At 35.5% G+C, this 18474-nt stretch overlaps 4 protein-coding genes and 1 non-coding gene across 7 annotated transcripts; 2 read left to right on the forward strand and 3 right to left on the reverse strand.

Moving 5' to 3' along the window:
• Positions 1 to 1986: 1986 nt before the first annotated feature.
• Positions 1987 to 7680, forward strand: AT1G53440 (Leucine-rich repeat transmembrane protein kinase; the record flags this gene model as incomplete). The annotated part of the gene is made up of 23 exons (NM_104222.2): positions 1987 to 2176; positions 2923 to 3100; positions 3179 to 3250; positions 3365 to 3433; positions 3533 to 3604; positions 3681 to 3752; positions 3845 to 3916; positions 3990 to 4061; positions 4129 to 4200; positions 4275 to 4346; positions 4447 to 4521; positions 4611 to 4682; positions 4752 to 4817; positions 4899 to 4958; positions 5049 to 5087; positions 5166 to 5215; positions 5296 to 5666; positions 5747 to 5945; positions 6035 to 6178; positions 6266 to 6387; positions 6466 to 6676; positions 6754 to 6991; positions 7071 to 7680. Exons 1-23 carry the CDS (start codon positions 2077 to 2079, stop codon positions 7678 to 7680), a joined length of 3108 nt encoding a protein of 1035 aa, NP_175749.1. The 5' UTR covers positions 1987 to 2076.
• Positions 7124 to 10443, reverse strand: AT1G53450 (epstein-barr nuclear antigen; the record flags this gene model as incomplete). Of its 3 annotated transcripts, NM_202288.3 has the most annotated exons (8): positions 9457 to 10443; positions 8926 to 9165; positions 8739 to 8828; positions 8480 to 8629; positions 8274 to 8398; positions 8071 to 8200; positions 7859 to 7990; positions 7124 to 7599 (listed from the first exon to the last, which is right to left on the reverse strand). In NM_202288.3, the coding sequence occupies exons 1-7, from the start codon at positions 9955 to 9957 to the stop codon at positions 7865 to 7867; spliced, it is 1362 nt and encodes a 453-aa protein (NP_974017.1). In that variant the 5' UTR covers positions 9958 to 10443. The 3 variants fall into 3 exon arrangements, with proteins under 3 accessions (NP_974017.1, NP_564631.2, NP_001322611.1); NM_104223.6 differs by having other exon boundaries at positions 7353 to 7990; positions 9457 to 10385; NM_001333595.1 differs by lacking the exons at positions 7124 to 7599; positions 7859 to 7990 and having other exon boundaries at positions 8062 to 8200; positions 9457 to 10385.
• A 64-nt stretch (positions 10444 to 10507) lies between these two features.
• AT1G53460 (craniofacial development protein) lies at positions 10508 to 13033 on the reverse strand. The gene is made up of 3 exons (NM_104224.2): positions 12032 to 13033; positions 10994 to 11111; positions 10508 to 10906 (listed from the first exon to the last, which is right to left on the reverse strand). The coding sequence occupies exons 1-3, from the start codon at positions 12625 to 12627 to the stop codon at positions 10676 to 10678; spliced, it is 945 nt and encodes a 314-aa protein (NP_564632.1). The 5' UTR covers positions 12628 to 13033; the 3' UTR covers positions 10508 to 10675.
• A 1464-nt stretch (positions 13034 to 14497) lies between these two features.
• MSL4 (mechanosensitive channel of small conductance-like 4) lies at positions 14498 to 17945 on the forward strand. Its single transcript, NM_104225.2, has 5 exons — positions 14498 to 16428; positions 16518 to 16641; positions 16722 to 17015; positions 17110 to 17312; positions 17396 to 17945. Exons 1-5 carry the CDS (start codon positions 14705 to 14707, stop codon positions 17694 to 17696), a joined length of 2646 nt encoding a protein of 881 aa, NP_175752.1. The 5' UTR covers positions 14498 to 14704; the 3' UTR covers positions 17697 to 17945.
• U6.9p lies at positions 16604 to 16656 on the reverse strand. The gene has a single exon (NR_139328.1). It is a non-coding gene; the product is annotated as an other RNA (small nuclear RNA).
• Positions 17946 to 18474: the final 529 nt, after the last annotated feature.

Here is an 18474-nt window from a genome sequence, read left to right on the forward strand (position 1 = left end):
TAAAGATTTTTAAAGGGTTTAAAATTGTTTTAAAAAGATTTTAAAATATTTACAAGAAATTTTAAAAGGGTTTTACAATATTTACAAGGGATTTTAAATGGCTTTAAAAGATTTACAAAGGATTTGTAAAGATTTTAAAGGGTTTAAAAGTGTTCTGAAAGATTTACAAGGGATTTTAAAACCTTTTAAAATTACTTGTAAATTTTTTTAAACCCTTTTAAAATCCCTTGTAAATCTTTTAAAATTCTTTTAAAATCTCTTGTAAATCTTTTAAAACTCTTTTAAAATCCCTTGTAAATCTATTTGCCGCTAAAAAATATTTACAAGGATTTTTAAAATCATTTTTTTGGCTGAGGAAAAATTTGTTACGAAAAAAATTTTGGCGGGAATTTTTTTTTGGCGGGAAAAAAGTTTGGCTTAAACTTTTTTTTAGGCGGGAAAAAAAAATTTTGGCGCCAAAAAATTGGCGGGAAAAGTTCAGTTTCCAATTACATGTTTCTATTAGATGAGGGTAATTTGGTCATTTTGTTCAAGGGAAAGGGTAGTTTTTAAAAATGGACAACATAAAAGGGTATTGTTGCAAAAGGGTAGTGAAAAAAGGGTAGTTTTGCAAATCTTCCTTGTTATTTTAGTACACTTATCATATTTTATATGACTTTTGTTTTCCTCAAAACTGACATTCTTAGATCTTTAGTTAAGTTGGTAGATTTTCCATTGAAACTTATCTTAAATTATAGGCTTTGAATTTTTAAACGTGAAGAAGGTTCATCTATTTTTTGACTTTCAAGACAATTGATAATACATGCATATTCATTTTCACAAAAAGAAAAATACATTCTTGAATATTTTAAGTTCTTATATAGTAAAATATACCGTTTTCACAACAAAAAAAAAAAATCAGTTTAGTGCATTGAACATTTTTAATCAACTAAAGTGTCTTTTTAACACATCATAATAATTTGTAAACATCAAAATTGAAATTTTATTTAATTTTGAGCGATATATTAACAATTTTTAAATAAATTATATATATAATTTAACGTCTTTCAATATATTTATCAGATTTTATATGACTTATTTTTTTTGAGCCGACATATAAGATCTTTAGTCAAGTTAGAGGGTTTTTCATTGAAAGTTATCTTAAATCGTAGGCTTTAAATTTTTAAATGTGAAGAAGGTTCATCTATTGTTTTGACTTTCAAGAAAATTGGTAATACATGCATTTGCATTTTTAAAAAACAAATACTGAATAATTTATGTTTATTTTTTTGGAAGAAAAACTTACTGTTTCACAAAAAAATAATTTAAAATTAAGTGCATAACTTTTAATCAACTAAAATGTCTTTGTAAAAAACATTTTGTAAACATCAAAATTGCTATAATTAATTATTTTGAGCGATATATTAACAATTATAGATAAGTTTTATATATAATTTAATATAAATATTATTTTATATTCAAAACTAAAATCGAATATATAATACACGCATCGCGTGGACAACTTCTAGTTAAAAATAAATTTTAGTTTTGTGGTATTTTTGGAAAATCAAAACTTACAGTGATATTTCTAAGAATTGCGTAAGCGGCAAAAAACACAAACTTTGACGTGTTTGTTTTATTTGCGGGACTTTGCCTCATAGTGGTCCACCCCACTTACCAAAAAAATCCATGAAACATACTTATTTTCATAAGTATTTTTTTAAAAATCCACTTATATAAGTATCTAAAAAATATGATAAATCCACTTATATAAGTATAAATCGTCAAATTAACAACGCTTACTTTTATAATTTAAAACAAAAATCAAGATTAGAAAGCAGTCGACGAACCCCCACACAATTATTCTGATTCATGTCCGGCGGCTAGAATTTTTTTTGTTTTAAAAAGATTAATGAGAAATTGTAATACTTTACATATACATATGAAGTACGAACAGTACAAGCTTGTTCCCATCTCTTTCTTTCTTCTTTCCTCTTTCTCTCTCAGTCTCTTCTTATCTCCCTCTCTTCTCAATCGCTTGGTCTCTTTGAGAATTGAGATTCTTTTTGGTTTGTCCCGAGAAGAAAAAGAAGAGAAATGGGTTTCTTTTTCTCGACCCGGAAAGGTCTTCTTCTCATCATCTTCATTTGCTTGGATATTTTCGGATCAAATGCTCAACTTTTGCCAGAAGATGAAGGTTTGTATTACCTTCCTTTTTCTTATATTTACATTGCAATTAACTTTCTTCAATTTTACTCTAATTTCTAAGAAAATTAATTCTATGCTTCCTTCTTGATTTAAACAAAAAGAAAACTTAATCGAAAGAAAGTTATCAGTTGTTAAAAGAAAAATTATATTTTTTGGTGTGGATATTGGTCGTCATCAATAAATTTGTTGAATGGTATGGGTCATCATGAATCATAAGATCCATAAAATTATCTAATCTATTGTAGGTCAATTTGTAAATGCTTGACTTATTTAAAGATTTGCTAGTTCTAGTATATCATACATAATTTACACATTCCGATATTATATAATCTTTTTACAATAAAAAAATTGATTGGTAACACAAAATTCACTACTAATTTTGGTATCCGGTAGAAGAAGCGGTAAATGATATCAAAATAATTAAAAGTGATAAACCGTAGTAAGAGAATCCAATAGAAAAGAAAAAAGAAATGATGTTTTTGGTACTATTTTGATGATTAAAACAGTAAGCCCGTGTCTTCTTATTAATAATTGTATTTCAATACATGTGCAATTTGGCCAGTTAGGTCAAAAATTTTACTTAAAAGATCGATAGAGACGTTGAGACAGAAATGTTTTTTATTGTATAGTATTTATCTCTCATTCTTATTCATTTTGTTGGACTTTCATTATTTATTATATCAAAGTTCTTACTTTAATTCTCAACCGACAAATTGTTTGACCAATTTTGCACAGTTCAAACATTGCGAACGATCTTTAGAAAGCTTCAAAACCAAACAGTGAACATCGAAAGAACTTCTTGTTTGGACAGAAAATGGAACTTTGTTGCCGAGTCAACCTCCAAGCTACCAACCAGTAACATTACCTGCGACTGTACTTTCAACGCCAGCTCAGTCTGTCGTGTCACAAACATGTAAGTATTCACATCTCTGTAACTTTCATAACAAGAAACAGAGTTAGGGTTCTGAAATTTCTTTATTTTCATCAACAGACAGCTTAGAGGTTTCAATTTGCGAGGAATTATACCGCCTGAATTCGGGAACCTCACACGTCTTACAGAGATGTACGAACCATTTTCCATAAAAGGATCTTTGTCTCTTGATATTTTGTCAATGGATTTTACCAAAATGTGAGGCTTGGAACTTAAGCAATCTTTGTTTGTGGTTTTTTCTTACAGAGATCTTGTGCTGAACTTTCTCAGTGGAACAATACCTACAACATTGTCTCAAATTCCGCTTGAAATCTTGTAACCATTCTCTCTAATACATGTATGGTTCATTGTTTCTGGTGATGATAATAAAGTTATACTGATTCTTGGTTTTGTTTTGGTTTCTACAACTAACAGGGCTGTAACCGGAAACCGACTCTCTGGACCATTTCCTCCTCAGCTCGGACAGATTACTACACTTACTGATGTGTAATGTTACATATCTAATCTTATTTTCTTCAAACCAGAATTGACGATATTCTAATATGGAATTTCTTTTTTGCAGGATTATGGAAAGTAATTTATTCACAGGACAACTTCCTCCAAACCTAGGGAACTTAAGAAGCTTGAAAAGATTGTAAAATCCTTTACTATATATTTTGGTTTTTATCATATACATTGTTATTGTAGTTTTTCTTAGTGCATCATATGGTGTATTTATGATTACAGGCTAATCTCTTCAAATAACATCACGGGTCGGATCCCTGAGTCCTTGAGCAATCTCAAGAATTTGACTAATTTGTAAGTAGAGATACTGTGAAGAATTTGATTCTCTGGAATGATTCTAAAAGCTTCATATGTATGTTTCTTGCAGTCGGATTGATGGAAACTCTCTATCTGGGAAGATACCTGATTTTATTGGAAACTGGACTCGGCTCGTTAGGCTGTGAGCTTACTTCTTCTCAAGAAAAAAGAAAACTGTTGGTAAAGACTGAATTGTTGTTAATTTGCAGAGACCTCCAAGGCACATCAATGGAAGGTCCTATTCCAGCTTCGATTTCAAACTTGAAAAACCTGACTGAATTGTAAGCAACCCGTACTTAACATTTAACATCTTTTCCAAACTTTTGAGCTTAAAAAATCTCTCTCTGTTTATCAGGAGGATAACAGATTTGCGTGGACCAACTTCTCCTTTTCCAGACCTTCAAAATATGACGAATATGGAAAGATTGTAAGTTTTTAAGTTTTAACTTTGACTTGAAGTTAAAGAAACTCTGTTTCCATCAAACCAACATTTGAATATCTTCTTTGCTTATTATGAACTTCATCAGGGTACTAAGAAACTGTTTGATAAGGGAACCTATACCGGAGTACATCGGTACTTCCATGACTATGTTGAAGTTACTGTAAGTCAAAATTCTCTTGCTAGTTCTTACTGCCTAAAGGCTAAATTTTTTGATCAAGTTCTCACATTAAAGTATGTATGTGTGTTCAGAGATTTAAGCTCAAACATGTTAAATGGTACAATTCCAGACACATTTCGGAGTCTGAACGCATTCAACTTTATGTAAGTTTATCAATATAGATGATATTTTTAACCGTGACTTGAAAACTGATTCTTTTCTTGCTTCTTTAGGTATCTGAATAATAACTCATTGACTGGTCCAGTTCCTCAGTTCATTCTTGATAGTAAACAAAACATGTAAGCAAACTAACTAACTACCTACCTCGAGGTTGAATATTCGGTATCATCAAGGTCATTAATTTCTTGATCTGTTTTCAGAGATTTATCTTACAACAATTTCACTCAGCCACCTACTTTAAGCTGTAATCAGCTTGATGTGTAAGCATTCCTTGTTGTTTCATGTCAGTGATTTTCAGCTTATCTTGTTTACATGTTTTTCTAATCAGCATTTTTGGTTAAAACTTTCAGTAACTTGATCTCCAGCTACCCCTCAGTAACCAATAACTCGTGAGTCTCTTTTCCCTTTCCTTTCGGTTCCCGTAAAACCAAAGATTACTTACAAAGAAATAATATCTACTTGTGTAGTGTCCAATGGTGCTTAAGAAAGGATCTTCCGTGTCCTGGAGACGCACACCGTAAGTGGAAAATTCCAACTCTCACATCAAGATTCAAAACATTTCTTGAAAAAAAGAAGCCCTTATAAAGTTTCTTGCAGATTCTTCCTTGTTCATTAACTGTGGAGGAAACCGACTCAAGGTTGATAAAGACGAGTATGCGGATGACTTAAACAAAAGAGGAGCATCAACATTCTCTTCTGTCTCTGAAAGATGGGGATACAGTAGTTCTGGAGCTTGGTTAGGCAATGACGGTGCCACTTACTTAGCAACAGATACGTTTAACTTGATCAATGAATCAACTCCAGAGTATTACAAAACAGCCCGTCTCGCTTCACAATCACTCAAGTACTATGGACTATGCATGAGAAGAGGAAGTTACAAAGTTCAGCTCTATTTTGCAGAGATAATGTTCTCAAATGATCAGACTTATAGTAGCTTAGGGCGGCGACTATTCGACATTTATGTTCAAGTGAGTTTTGCAGAACAAACAAGAAAGTTTCGGTTTTCCTATATCACTAAGTAAATTTGATTTTGGATTCTCTCGTGCAGGGGATTTTGTTGGAGAGGGACTTTAACATAGCACAGAGAGCAGGTGGAGTTGGTAAACCGTTCCTAAGGCAAGTTGATGAAGTTCAAGTGAATGGAAGTACGTTGGAGATTCATTTGAAGTGGACAGGAAAAGGCACAAACGTAATACCAACAAGAGGTGTTTACGGGCCTCTCATATCCGCTATAACCGTCACACCGAGTGAGTTTTCCGTCCAATCTTTCTCAACTGTTCAAAATAATTTTGGACTGAGTGGATGAATGAATGATCTTTATTGCCTGCTGTTATAGATTTCAAGGTTGATACCGGAAAACCATTGTCCAATGGAGTAGTTGCAGGCATTGTAATCGCAGCGTGTGTAGCTTTCGGGTTGCTGGTACTTGTAATCCTCAGGCTAACAGGTTACTTAGGTGGAAAAGAAGTGGATGAAAATGGTAACAAAGAAAACATCATTCTCTTGTTCAAAAATGCTCTTTGTCATTTTCAAGACCTGATTGTTTCTTACTTTCTTGTTTGATCAGAAGAGCTTCGGGGACTCGATTTGCAGACAGGATCGTTCACATTGAAGCAAATCAAACGTGCTACTAACAACTTTGATCCAGAAAACAAGATTGGAGAAGGAGGATTTGGACCGGTTTATAAGGTGATGATTGCTTTGGCTTTACACCTTCATAAGTTCTGTAAGATTGGATTATAAGTATTGATGTGTTTTTGTTATTAGGGTGTTCTCGCTGATGGGATGACCATAGCGGTGAAGCAGCTTTCATCGAAATCTAAGCAAGGAAACCGAGAATTTGTGACTGAGATCGGTATGATATCTGCGTTGCAACACCCTAATCTTGTGAAACTTTATGGTTGTTGCATCGAAGGGAAAGAGCTTTTGCTTGTGTATGAATACTTAGAGAACAACAGTCTCGCTCGCGCACTCTTTGGTTAGTTTTTTCTATCCATCTAAGATAGGCAGGCCGAAGTTCTTGATCTTCAAGCTAAAGTCTCTTGGATTTAACAGGCACAGAGAAACAAAGACTTCACTTGGATTGGTCCACGAGGAACAAGGTATGCATAGGGATTGCGAAAGGATTGGCTTATCTACACGAGGAATCAAGGCTGAAGATTGTGCACAGAGACATTAAAGCGACAAATGTGCTTCTTGATCTGTCTCTAAATGCTAAGATCTCTGATTTTGGTCTAGCGAAACTCGATGAAGAAGAGAATACACATATCAGCACAAGGATTGCAGGAACAATGTGAGTGTTCATTACTTATCTTTTGTAATATTCATCGTGAATGGTTAACACTTACCGACTTAATATTTCATTGATGCAGAGGTTACATGGCTCCAGAGTATGCAATGAGAGGTTACTTAACAGACAAAGCAGATGTTTATAGCTTCGGTGTAGTCTGTTTAGAGATTGTTAGCGGAAAGAGCAACACAAATTACAGACCAAAAGAAGAGTTTATTTACCTTCTTGACTGGGCATATGTCTTGCAAGAACAAGGGAGTCTTCTAGAACTCGTGGATCCAGATCTCGGTACAAGCTTTTCGAAGAAAGAAGCAATGAGGATGTTGAACATAGCTTTACTCTGTACAAACCCATCTCCAACATTGAGACCACCGATGTCATCTGTTGTAAGTATGCTACAAGGAAAAATCAAAGTCCAACCACCACTGGTGAAACGTGAAGCTGATCCAAGTGGTTCAGCCGCAATGAGGTTTAAGGCCTTAGAGCATTTGTCACAAGACAGCGAGTCACAAGTCTCAACCTATACAAGAAACAAAGAACACAAAAGCTCCTCCTCGATGGACGGTCCTTGGGTCGATTCTTCCTTCTCTGATCCGAGCAAAGATGTTAGCCTATTACAGCAAGAAGAAGGAAATTCATCATCTTCGTCGAGGAGACTGTTAGATGATCTTACTGATGTGGAGATTGAGTAATGAATTGTATATATTCTTTTATTCAATCTACAAACACAACAGTATTTACCAACATATCAACTTTCAAAATTGAATCGTTATTACGCTGTGAAATTTCTCTGTTGGATTGATGAGTTTAATTTACTATATACAATATAGTCTTTTGACGAGACTACACAAACCAAAAACTTGCCCTTACATATTTTCAGAACTCGAAAGCATTGTTGATCTGAATGGAGAAAGAAGGTCGAGCAACGTTTGGAAGAGGAGTATCAGCTCTAACAACTATTCCTGTTCGTCCAATGTTCCCATTCCACTTAGACCGACCAAACTGCGGTTTTAGAGAAAAACTGAAATGAGTGCAAATAACAACCGTAGAGAGTATGGAAACAGAAAGAAAGATTAGCTTACGGAAACAGATGCAAATGTTGAAGGATGAGCTGTGAATGCACAGCCACATATCATATTGATATTATCATTCAACGACTGAATAACTTCGGTTTTAATCCCGGGATTGCTTCCACCAAATGTAGAGCACACACTGTTTCCATGTTTGCAAGTTAAAAAAAATAAATAATTTTGACTGTAAGAAAGAAGGCGGGTTTTTAATTTACCTAAGTTGAATTGCAGGTTTCAACATGACACCGGACCTACGCCAAGCCAAGGCTTGAGAAACACCCAATGCCAATGATTTGTCAGGCCAGTTTATCATCGGTGTGATTCGTGTTCCCTGTTTACTCTGTTTCATCAAAGGCGAAAAACAGGTTTTTAAGCTCTTGAATAAAGGAACTGTGACTATACTTGATCATTATTAACCAACCTTGCAAGAGAAACTGAATCTCATATCTCCTGGATATTGACCTTGCGCTTGAAGGAGACCGCCGCATAAAGGAACAAAGACACTTGTCGTCAATCCCTCACCAGAAACATATGTTAATTGTCCATTTGGGAATTGCAAGTCTACAAATGACTGTTTCAAGTGCCAGAAAAAGACAAAGCGTCGAGCATTAGTCCACTATGTAAGAATATAGAAAGGCAAACAAACACACATAGAAAGATTGTTAAGTAAAGACACTTACGCAATCTAAAGGATTGAGGCAGAGCATTGACATCATAAGCCACCTTCGATGCTTTGACCACAAAGCTGGACACAGTGAATGCATACCTTTCTGAGACGAGATTCCCATATGAGTATTACCCGAGTATTGAAATAATAAGCAACTCGAGATGTGAAGACCAACACAAGTGTTGAAGCTTTCAGCATACCTTTCTATCATATCCGTACCAGAGCAAGTGTTGCTTTGATAAATGAACAGGCAAAAGAAGAGTTGAATCGCGCAGAAATAACAGAGGTCCAAGCTGGAGTAGAAAGAGAGACGAGCTATCATCTCTCACAGGGGAATTTGAAGTAGAAGCTTCTACTCTCCAAAGATCTCCCCTGGCTGCTAACGAATGTTCCATACTACTTGTCCTAGTTTCATAACTTGATGATAGCTCAACCGTTCCCTACAAGGAGCAGAAACTGCAAGCTGTAAACAAATTTCACTCTTGGCAGGAACTCCATTAAACTTGATTCAAAACATCAATAATTTCTTCCAGACTCTTATTGATTGAAGCCATAGCCTAAAACAATCCTATTTTCGCAAGGTAGTAGTAATCAGAAAGCCCCTAAATTCCAAAACTTTGCATATGCTCATTCTCAATCTCTAAGAAATCTCCTACATTCAAATACAATCTAGATATCTCTGCAGTAAGAAACAAAATAAAAACTTGAAATTGCAGAACTACAACAAGTACCTTTGCTCTCCTATGTAATCCAATAGTCCTTAAATCGAATTCTGTAACTTTCTCCTCATACACAGTACCAGAGGAAGCAGTATCTGTCTTAGAAAACGCTGAGTTCTCCTTTGTGTCTACATAAGCCCTATGGCTCCTCGTGACAGTATCTCTCTCAGTAGAAACAAACACGTTCTCATCGTGTCGGAACGGTACAGGCAACCTTCTGAAGAACTGCTGAACCATCACATTCAATCCAGAGCCAAAATCAACACCCGCTTGACCAATCTTGTTCCCAATATCAAGAATAGCCGAAACGCCATTGATGGGTTGGTGGATAGAAAACCTAGAATCCCTAATCCCGAAATGCTGACTAGAGAACTCAAGATCAAATAGCTTCGATGGAAATGAAGGTGGGTTGATTTGAATCAAACCGTTAAAGCCCTGAGCAAGTCGGTCAGCTAAGTCTTGTCCATGTCTCTGAACTTCTTCCCAAGCTTCCAAAGATCTTTCCACTGACATTTTTTCTTCGGTATTCAAATCCTCATGCGAGACAAACTCGGAATCTCGGGAGATTTTATCAAAGGATTAAACTTTGCAACTCTACTAAGAGTAAAAAGGTAAGAACTTGAGGTTTAAGCAGAGTGTTTAGCTCAAAATCTCAGAAACTCGAGAAAGCCACAAATTTACGATATCCACTCACTGTAATCAAAATTAGGTTTCAAGAGAAGTTGGAAACTAAAAAGGTTGGAACTTTATGTTTTTCTCTTGGAGAGTTTAACAAAAAATCCTAAGTATGGAGATGCTATGGAATCTAGCGAGAGTGAACTTTAAAGTGAAGAAAGACGCAAACAAATCAATCACCTTACCGCCACGTTTGATAGGAATGCCTGTGGCTCTTGATGATAGGCTTGTTTTTCAGGCAAGCCTTTGTCTCTTCTGAACAAGACCCATTCCTTTCATACTTATCCAGAAAGTTTCTGGCTCAGCCATAAGGTTCACAATGATATTCCTTTGTTCTCAGTGAAAAAATATCTTCTTCAACAGATGATTTAGGGGCACAAAATCGAGATAAAAGCTGAAAACATAACTAACTACTTATGGGATCTGTACCCTTAGCTGTTGCAAGTGAAAGTAGAAGTGAAGGATTTTTCTTCATAAGAGTCTTTTTTGGTTCAACTTCCATTTGCAAGATCACTAGATTGATGTTTACTACAAACAAATATTTGATAATGTTAACTCATGCGAGAGGAGTACAGATAGTTCGGCTTAGGTTCTGAATCTCCGTCAGCAATCTTGAAACTGAGTCTTGTACCTCTTGAGGAACTTGTAGCTTCGGATGAGTCAAGTCTAATGGATATAGTGTGATGACTTTCATCACAACAGACAAGTGCAAGTGCTTTGTTTTGCCATCCCATACACTCTGGTTTGGAAACTTGCACTTCTCTTTTAACACGCATTTCTCGCACACCTATTATGCAACAAAAAAAGACTTGGTTAGATGCTGTTGGTGAGTTACAAAATGAGATAGAGACAGTGTGGTGTGTGATAGGCTTACATTATTCTCATGGATATCGAAAAAGTTGCGCAATGTTTTAGCAGCGAATACCGCCCTTTTTTCCAAACTCGGGCAACCAAAGAGCACAATCTTCTTCAGGTCACTACCTGATAACCACCTGTGTAAGTTAAATTTGAGGTTATAAAAAGCCGTGGAGACAATAGAATGATTGAATCAATTTCAAACTGCCTAGCTGCAACAATAGCTAAGGGGCGAACAAAATACTGCTTCAGGGATGAAGCCAAATAAGACCATACATTTGAGGCATCAACGAATGTATTAATCACTTCTTACATCAGAATCTCTCTACCAATGCGACAACTAGCCTATGACCGAAACACGAGACATCAATTCATCACATAAGATTCCTCATTCCATTAGAACTAGCACTGAACCCCTCCTTTCCCAACTCCACTATACTCCCCAAGAAATGTTAAACATGCAACAATGCAAACGCTAAGCAGTTTCGCACTGTATAGAAATGAACTGCGTACTGAGAAGTTTTCACCAGAACATGCCCAAGTTTTTCATCAGAGACCCATGAAGAACATTTCTCTAAACGAACCCTAATCTTTATCCATCAATTTTCCAAACAACAATTTAACTAAGAGCAAATAAAATGAAATGCTGCAGGGTATGGCAATCAAGACCGTACAAGAGATTCTAAAACTCGACAGTCCAAATAACTCCATTTAAAGCATCTACAAATGTATTAACAACTTCTTACATCAGAATTTCTCAACCAATGCTACAAGTAGCGTGCGATCAAACTACAAGAGCTCAATTCATCACAAAAGATTCCTCATTCCTAAAGAACTAGCAGTGAACCCCTCCTTTTCCAACCCCAACCTATACTCCACACGAAATGTTACATATACTACAATGCAAACTCACTGACAAGTTTTTCAGCTGAAGATGAACATTTTTCACATACATTTTCTCTAAACGAAGCCTAAGGAGGATCACTGATCCAAAATTTTAACAATCTAACAGAATAAACACAATATATGATCAATACAGAAGTAAAAAGATTCTCACTTTGCTATCTCCTGGTAATCCTTTCCAAATCTTTCGGCAGCAAACTTAACAAAAGTTCTAGCATACTCTTCATCAAGATTCCCCATATCCAACTTTTCTCCAGTAATGAAATTAGCCTTGTTCAAATACCCTTCTTTATGCAGAAGCCTCACAAACGACACCATCTCTATAGGAAGCTCCTTATAAACCCTAATTACGTCCTCCTTTTCCTTACTATGTTTCTTTACCTCTTTCTCTTCATCTCCCTTAAACAACTTGTAAAGATTATGCCTTTTCTCGTTTTGCTCTGATATCACAACCTCTCCCTTCTGTTTTTTCTTTCTCACAGGTTCCGATTTCTTCAGTTCTATGAGTTTCCTTTCCAATTCCAAAAGCTTTCTCTTCAACTCGTTGCCTTCTTCTTCTTCTTCTTCGATTTCGCTCGTTTCTGATTTGGGTCTCAATCCAACAGCCTCTTCGAAGAAAACAGAGAGTGGCTTCTTATAAGCTTCTTCCGATGTAAAGTTTCTGGAGACAATCAAAGGCGCGCATTGAGGTTTCAAGAGAGTCTTAAACAAAGTTTGATTTTTGAGAATTGATCTGAGCAGAATCGCCATGGCTTCAAAGGAGTCAGCTTGCGAAATCAATTTGTGAGATTCAGTGATTAATAGTAACCAATAAGCCAGCCATTGGAGCAACCGAGAGATTCTCTAGAGAAGAGACGCAAAGGGTTTTAGAAGAGAAGAAATGATTCTCCAAACCAGAATAATATAGAACATATAATAAACCAAACCATCCGGTTTAATTAAATTTGTACCGGAAATTTAGGTTTCCAATCGTCGGAGTTGCAAACAATGCACAAATTGCACATCGTCGATCTAGAAAATTTTCAAAAAAAAAATTAGACCAATTATCGAGTAAAGGGTGTCAACGTTGCACAGGGGTCATGCTAATATTCTCTGTATCGTTCCAACTTTAGTGAAGGTGACAGTCTCATCTTCGACTCTAATGATTTTTTTTTTTTTGTCAAACCGACTCTAATGATAAATGTTACTCTTTTCACTTGTAAGATAAGCGATATGGGACTTTAAGATAGAACAAGAGTTGAATATTGGGCTATTTTAATGAACTGAATGAGCCCAATAAGATAACTAGTTAGGCCCGTTGAGATATGGAAAGTTTTTTTTTCTGGTGTAAGATATTGGATTAGTCATTTATAAAAAAAAACTTACAATCTCCCCTAATTGGAAAACATGGATTTTGTTATAAAATCATATTATTATTTTTTTGTTAAAAGGCCTTCTTTATAAAATAATATCAAAAGTAATTTACAAATGATTCGAGGAGACGATTTACAGTTTAGAATGTTTCTAAATTGATACAAATCATTGATCCAATATGCCTTCCCAAGTTTGTGTAACCATAGACCAAAGTTAACCATTATATCTTCTTTTTTCAAAATATCTAAAACAATTAATGATTTTTTCACTTTTCGGAAAACAAATCTAGGAAATCTATTTGTATCATTCACATGCATCAAACAGCTTTTTATTTTATGTTTTGGTCACATGTATCAAACTGTTTTCTTCTGATTCATGCATTTAAATTTGCAAATAAAATAATACTCACAATAATATAAACCCTTTCACAAAAAAAAAAAAAAAAAAAAATCACAATACATTGTTATTCTTTTATCTGGCCAGTAATAATTATTACATTTTATATTCACATTAGACAATTATCGGGGTATATGAAAACAAATTCTTCTGTGACCACTCTTATTGAACCATGTGTCTCTGTTCACACGTTACCTAAGCTGCATTTTGTATCCTAATCGACCTGCCGTTTTATCAAAAAACGTGTCATTTTCGTGTCGTTTTCTACTTGTTTCGAATTAGGTATCGTTTAAAATTCGTATATACGCCTCACAAAAACAAAACAAAAAAAAACTACAAGGAGACCAAAGATTAGCCAACCACGTGCCTGACTCATATACCATTAGTAAATTCATTATCACATTCGCGCCGTAAGATCTCACCACGTAAGCTAGTTTCACCAATCCGATAGGTTTATTTATTAGTTAATTTGTGGTACAACAATTTTTATTACTTCTTCAACTGCTTCGTTTCTCGACAGTGAACATGGCCCCCATTTTTTCTTCAACAATTTTAAAATATAAAATAACTAGCTTACAAATAACTAATTTTAAAATAAAACAAAATTACTTTAAAAAAAAAAATTATTTTCTTGTATAAAAAATCTCGAGCTTCCAAGTTCCAACACCAATTGTGTTACTTTTGACTTTTTAATCGAGTGTTTTTTTTGTTTTGTAGTTTGCGTGAGAGCGAGACACGAGTCTATGTTTTGGTCTGAGTAGTCGTGAAATGTTTTAAAATGATTCAGAAGCGGAAAATAGAAAATATGATAATATCACCTGGTTTAAACATTGTCTTTTTAGCCCTAGCAAGATCATCACAATCTCACATGGTTCAACATTACCAAAAATAAATAAAACAAAATCAATCAAAAAGATTTAAATATTTAGAAAAATCAACATTACCATTACATCTAGAAATCAAGAACCAACTTTTCTTTTTCCTCTTTCTCAAAAAAATATATAAACGAACGTTTTACTTTGAAGAAAAACAAAAATCTCGGCGAGATTTTACTATAGAAAGTTTCATTCCTTCTAACATGGCCGTTGATTCAACTGATCAACGGCGAGATTTTGTTGTAAGGATCGACGGTGAAGACAATGGTGACTCAGAAAAGTTTTGGAGAGAGTCAAGCATTAACTTCTGGCATAATGATAAGAGCTCTAAACCACCCGGAGGTGAAGAAGACGACGGAAGCTTTGATTTCATGCGGCGGAGTAGTGAGAAATCGGAGGAGCCAGATCCACCGTCGAAGCTTATAAATCAATTTCTCAACAAGCAAAAAGCTTCCGGTGATGAAATCTCTCTCGACATGGAAGCTAACATGCCTGAGCTTCAAAAAAATACGGTTCCTCCTCTGTCGTCAACGGCAGTTTCCGGTTCTGCTTCACCAGTAACCGCGCCAGTGACGGCGAGTTATCGTAATGGAACCGGTGATGCGATTAGACGGAGACAGAACAGAGTCACGCTTTCTCCGTCTGTTAAAGATGGTGATAGTAGTGAAGATGAAGAAAACAGAGTAGATGGATCAGAGGTTGTGAAGTGTACCTCTAATAGATCGACGATGAGGACTAAGACTTTGATGAAGATGAAGACTAGATCTAGATTGATGGATCCTCCTACTCCGACGTATCCGGATATGGTTTCGGGTCGGACTCCAAGGTCCGGGAATCTAAATCCCGGGTTTAGTGGGAGAAACACTAAACCGGGAACTCCAAACCAAGGAGGATCCAAGGATTTGGAAGAAGAGGAAGATCCCTTCTCAGAGGAGGATTTACCTGAAGGTTTAAGGAAGGAGAAGATTTGTGTTTGGGTTATTATAGAATGGATATTTCTGATTTTGATCATTGCTAGTTTGATTTGTAGCCTAGTCATACCTTACTTGCGTGGCAAGACACTTTGGGACCTAGCTCTATGGAAATGGGAAGTGATGGTTCTTGTCTTGATATGTGGGAGATTGGTTTCTAGTTGGATTGTGAAGCTATTCGTTTACTTCGTTGAAAGCAATTTTCTTTGGAGGAAAAAGGTTTTGTATTTCGTTTACGGGATTCGAAAGCCGGTGCAGAATTGTCTATGGCTAGGGCTTGTGTTGATCGCATGGCATTTCTTGTTCGACAAGAAAGTTGAAAGAGAGATGCGAAGTACTGTGCTTAAGTATGTGACTAAAGTATTAATCTGTTTACTTGTTGCTGTTATCATCTGGCTCATAAAGACTTTACTGGTTAAAGTTCTTGCTTCCTCTTTCCATATGAGTACTTACTTCGATCGGATTCAAGAATCGTTGTTTACTCAATACGTGATTGAGACGCTCTCGGGACCTCCTCGTATTGAGATTCATATAGAAGAGGAGAAAGTAGCAAATGATGTTAAAACCTTCGAGATAGTTGGACGTAAGCTATCTCCTCTAGGTCCAAAGGCGGTTTCTTCTCCACCACAAGTGACTGTTGGAAGCGGAAGGCTGCAGAAGAGTCCAAGCAGAGTTGGGAAAAGTCCGGTGCTTTCGCGGTCTGGTTCTAAGAAAGAAGGAGGGGAAGAAGGGATACGGATCGATCATTTGCAGAGAATGAACACTAAGAACGTTTCAGCTTGGAAAATGAAGAAACTGATGAATGTTATCAAAAAAGGAACTCTTTCTACTTTAGATGAACAGATACAAGACACGACGACTCAGGAAGATGATAAGGCCACACAGATAAGAAGTGAATTCGAAGCAAAACTTGCAGCGAGGAAGATTTTTCAGAATGTTGCTGAGCCTGGATCCAGGTATATATATTATAATCTTATGAACAACTTTGATTTGATGTTTGTTAAGAGATCAAGATAGAAACAGAGTATTTTTTTCCGGGTCTTAGGTACATATATATGGAAGACTTTATGCGTTTTCTGTCCGAAGATGAGTCTGAAAGAGCAATGGATCTATTTGAAGGAGCTTCTGAATGTCACAAAATCAGCAAATCTTGTCTGAAGAATTGGGTGGTAAGTGTTTGTTTTCAGTTCAAATTTCAAAAACTTTCTTACGTATGACAATGATGCTAGATTCTTAAATCTTTTTCTAGGTTAATGCCTTTAGAGAACGAAGAGCACTAGCTTTAACATTAAACGATACAAAAACAGCAGTGAACAGGCTTCATCGAATCGTTGATGTATTGGTCAGCATTGTGATTTTAATCATCTGGCTTCTCATTCTGGGAATCGCTACAACCAAGTTCTTGCTTGTCATAAGCTCTCAGCTTCTTCTTGTAGTCTTTGTGTTTGGAAATTCATGTAAAACCATCTTTGAAGCGGTCATCTTCGTCTTCGTTATGCATCCATTTGATGTCGGTGACAGGTGTGAAATAGACGGTGTCCAGGTTTGTCCCTTGAAACTCTGTTTCTGTTTTTTTACCCGTCGTTATGCATCAAAACTTAAAGAAAGAGCTAATCCTCTGTTTTTTTTATGTATAGATGATTGTGGAAGAGATGAACATTTTGACTACTGTCTTTCTTCGATTTGATAATCAGAAGATTGTATATCCAAACAGTCTTCTCGGAACAAAACCTATCGCTAACTATTACCGCAGTCCTGATATGCAAGATGCCATTGAATTCTTTGTCCATATAGCAACTCCACCTGAAAAGACAACTGCCTTAAGACAGAGGATACTCAGGTTAGTAGCTAAAACCCTAAACCCTCAATCCTAAACATTTTAAAAACATCACTTAATATGATTTTTTTTATGTGTTTATGCAGCTATGTAGATAACAAGAAGGATCATTGGCATCCATCGCCGATGATTGTGTTTAGAGATATGTGTGGATTAAACAGTGTGAAGATCGCAATGTGGCCAACACATAAGATGAATCATCAAAATATGGGAGAGAGATATGTGAGGAGAGGTCAATTACTTGAAGAGATTGGTAGATTATGCAGAGAGTTGGATATCGAATATCGGTTATATCCTCTTAACATCAACGTAAAAAGTCTTCCTGCTGCTACTCCCATCACTTCTGATCGCATTCCTCCTAGCTGGAATCAACAACGCAGTGTTTGAAGATTGGAAAATTTTGAGTACTTTTTGGTGTTTTTGGTATTTGCAGTGAGTGAAAAAGAGAGATTTTTCTGTCTTCATTTTCTTTCTCTTTTATTGTTTTAAGGACTTGAGGATTCTTCATTTTCATTGCAAAAAGCGAGTCTGCTTTTGTGTATATCTGTGTTGAGTGGTTATAGACTTATAGTCGATAAAATAAAAAGCTTACAGCATTTGAATCTTTATATTAATGTTACGTAAGTACCTTTAAAAGTATAACATTGATTTTTTTTTAATAAATATATGTATTATGTTATAACGATATTGGAAAAAATTTTGTAACCATCAATTTAATTGACATCAATAAAATTTATAAAGTCAATTTACTTTTGAAAAATCCAATTGTTCTAATCGCGAATCATGGATCTATATTAGGGGTCTATGAGATTTCTTTCTTCTGAATGAGGATTTATTGAGATTTTGATTTTTTTTTAAACATCCTACACAATATCTAAAATAGCAATATCATTTATTTATCCATTATAAATTTATAATTTGGATATGCCAAACAGAATTCTATTTCTATATATGGATCAGAGTTATGCATCTATCTCATCTAGCTTGGGCAGCTGACATGGGTGTGAGCTATTTGTTATTGATAACATTGAGTAACTGTGTGGTATTGGAGGTCCATGAAAATAAAATTCTTTGGCAGTGAATTTTGAATAAGACACATTCTAATATATGGTAGATGAATGTTCCAATCAAGATCGGGTACGTTCTGAGCACAAACGTGCTCTGA

The sequence above is a fragment of the Arabidopsis thaliana genome (genome assembly GCF_000001735.4).
Source record: "Arabidopsis thaliana chromosome 1 sequence".
NCBI classification, from domain to species: domain Eukaryota; kingdom Viridiplantae; phylum Streptophyta; class Magnoliopsida; order Brassicales; family Brassicaceae; genus Arabidopsis; species Arabidopsis thaliana.

Excerpts from the sequence above, each read along its gene's own strand:
- AT1G53460 (NM_104224.2), bottom strand. The coding sequence starts at position 12,627 with ATGGCGATTCTGCTCAGATCAATTCTCAAAAATCAAACTTTGTTTAAG. Across the intron at positions 11,112-12,031 it reads GATTACCAGGAGATAGCAAA|GTGGTTATCAGGTAGTGACC; the intron begins GTGAGAATCTTT and ends TAACTTACACAG. Across the intron at positions 10,907-10,993 it reads TCGATATCCATGAGAATAAT|GTGTGCGAGAAATGCGTGTT; the intron begins GTAAGCCTATCA and ends GTTGCATAATAG.
- MSL4 (NM_104225.2), top strand. The coding sequence starts at position 14,705 with ATGGCCGTTGATTCAACTGATCAACGGCGAGATTTTGTTGTAAGGATC. Across the intron at positions 16,429-16,517 it reads GTTGCTGAGCCTGGATCCAG|GTACATATATATGGAAGACT; the intron begins GTATATATATTA and ends TCCGGGTCTTAG. Across the intron at positions 17,016-17,109 it reads GTGAAATAGACGGTGTCCAG|ATGATTGTGGAAGAGATGAA; the intron begins GTTTGTCCCTTG and ends TTTTATGTATAG.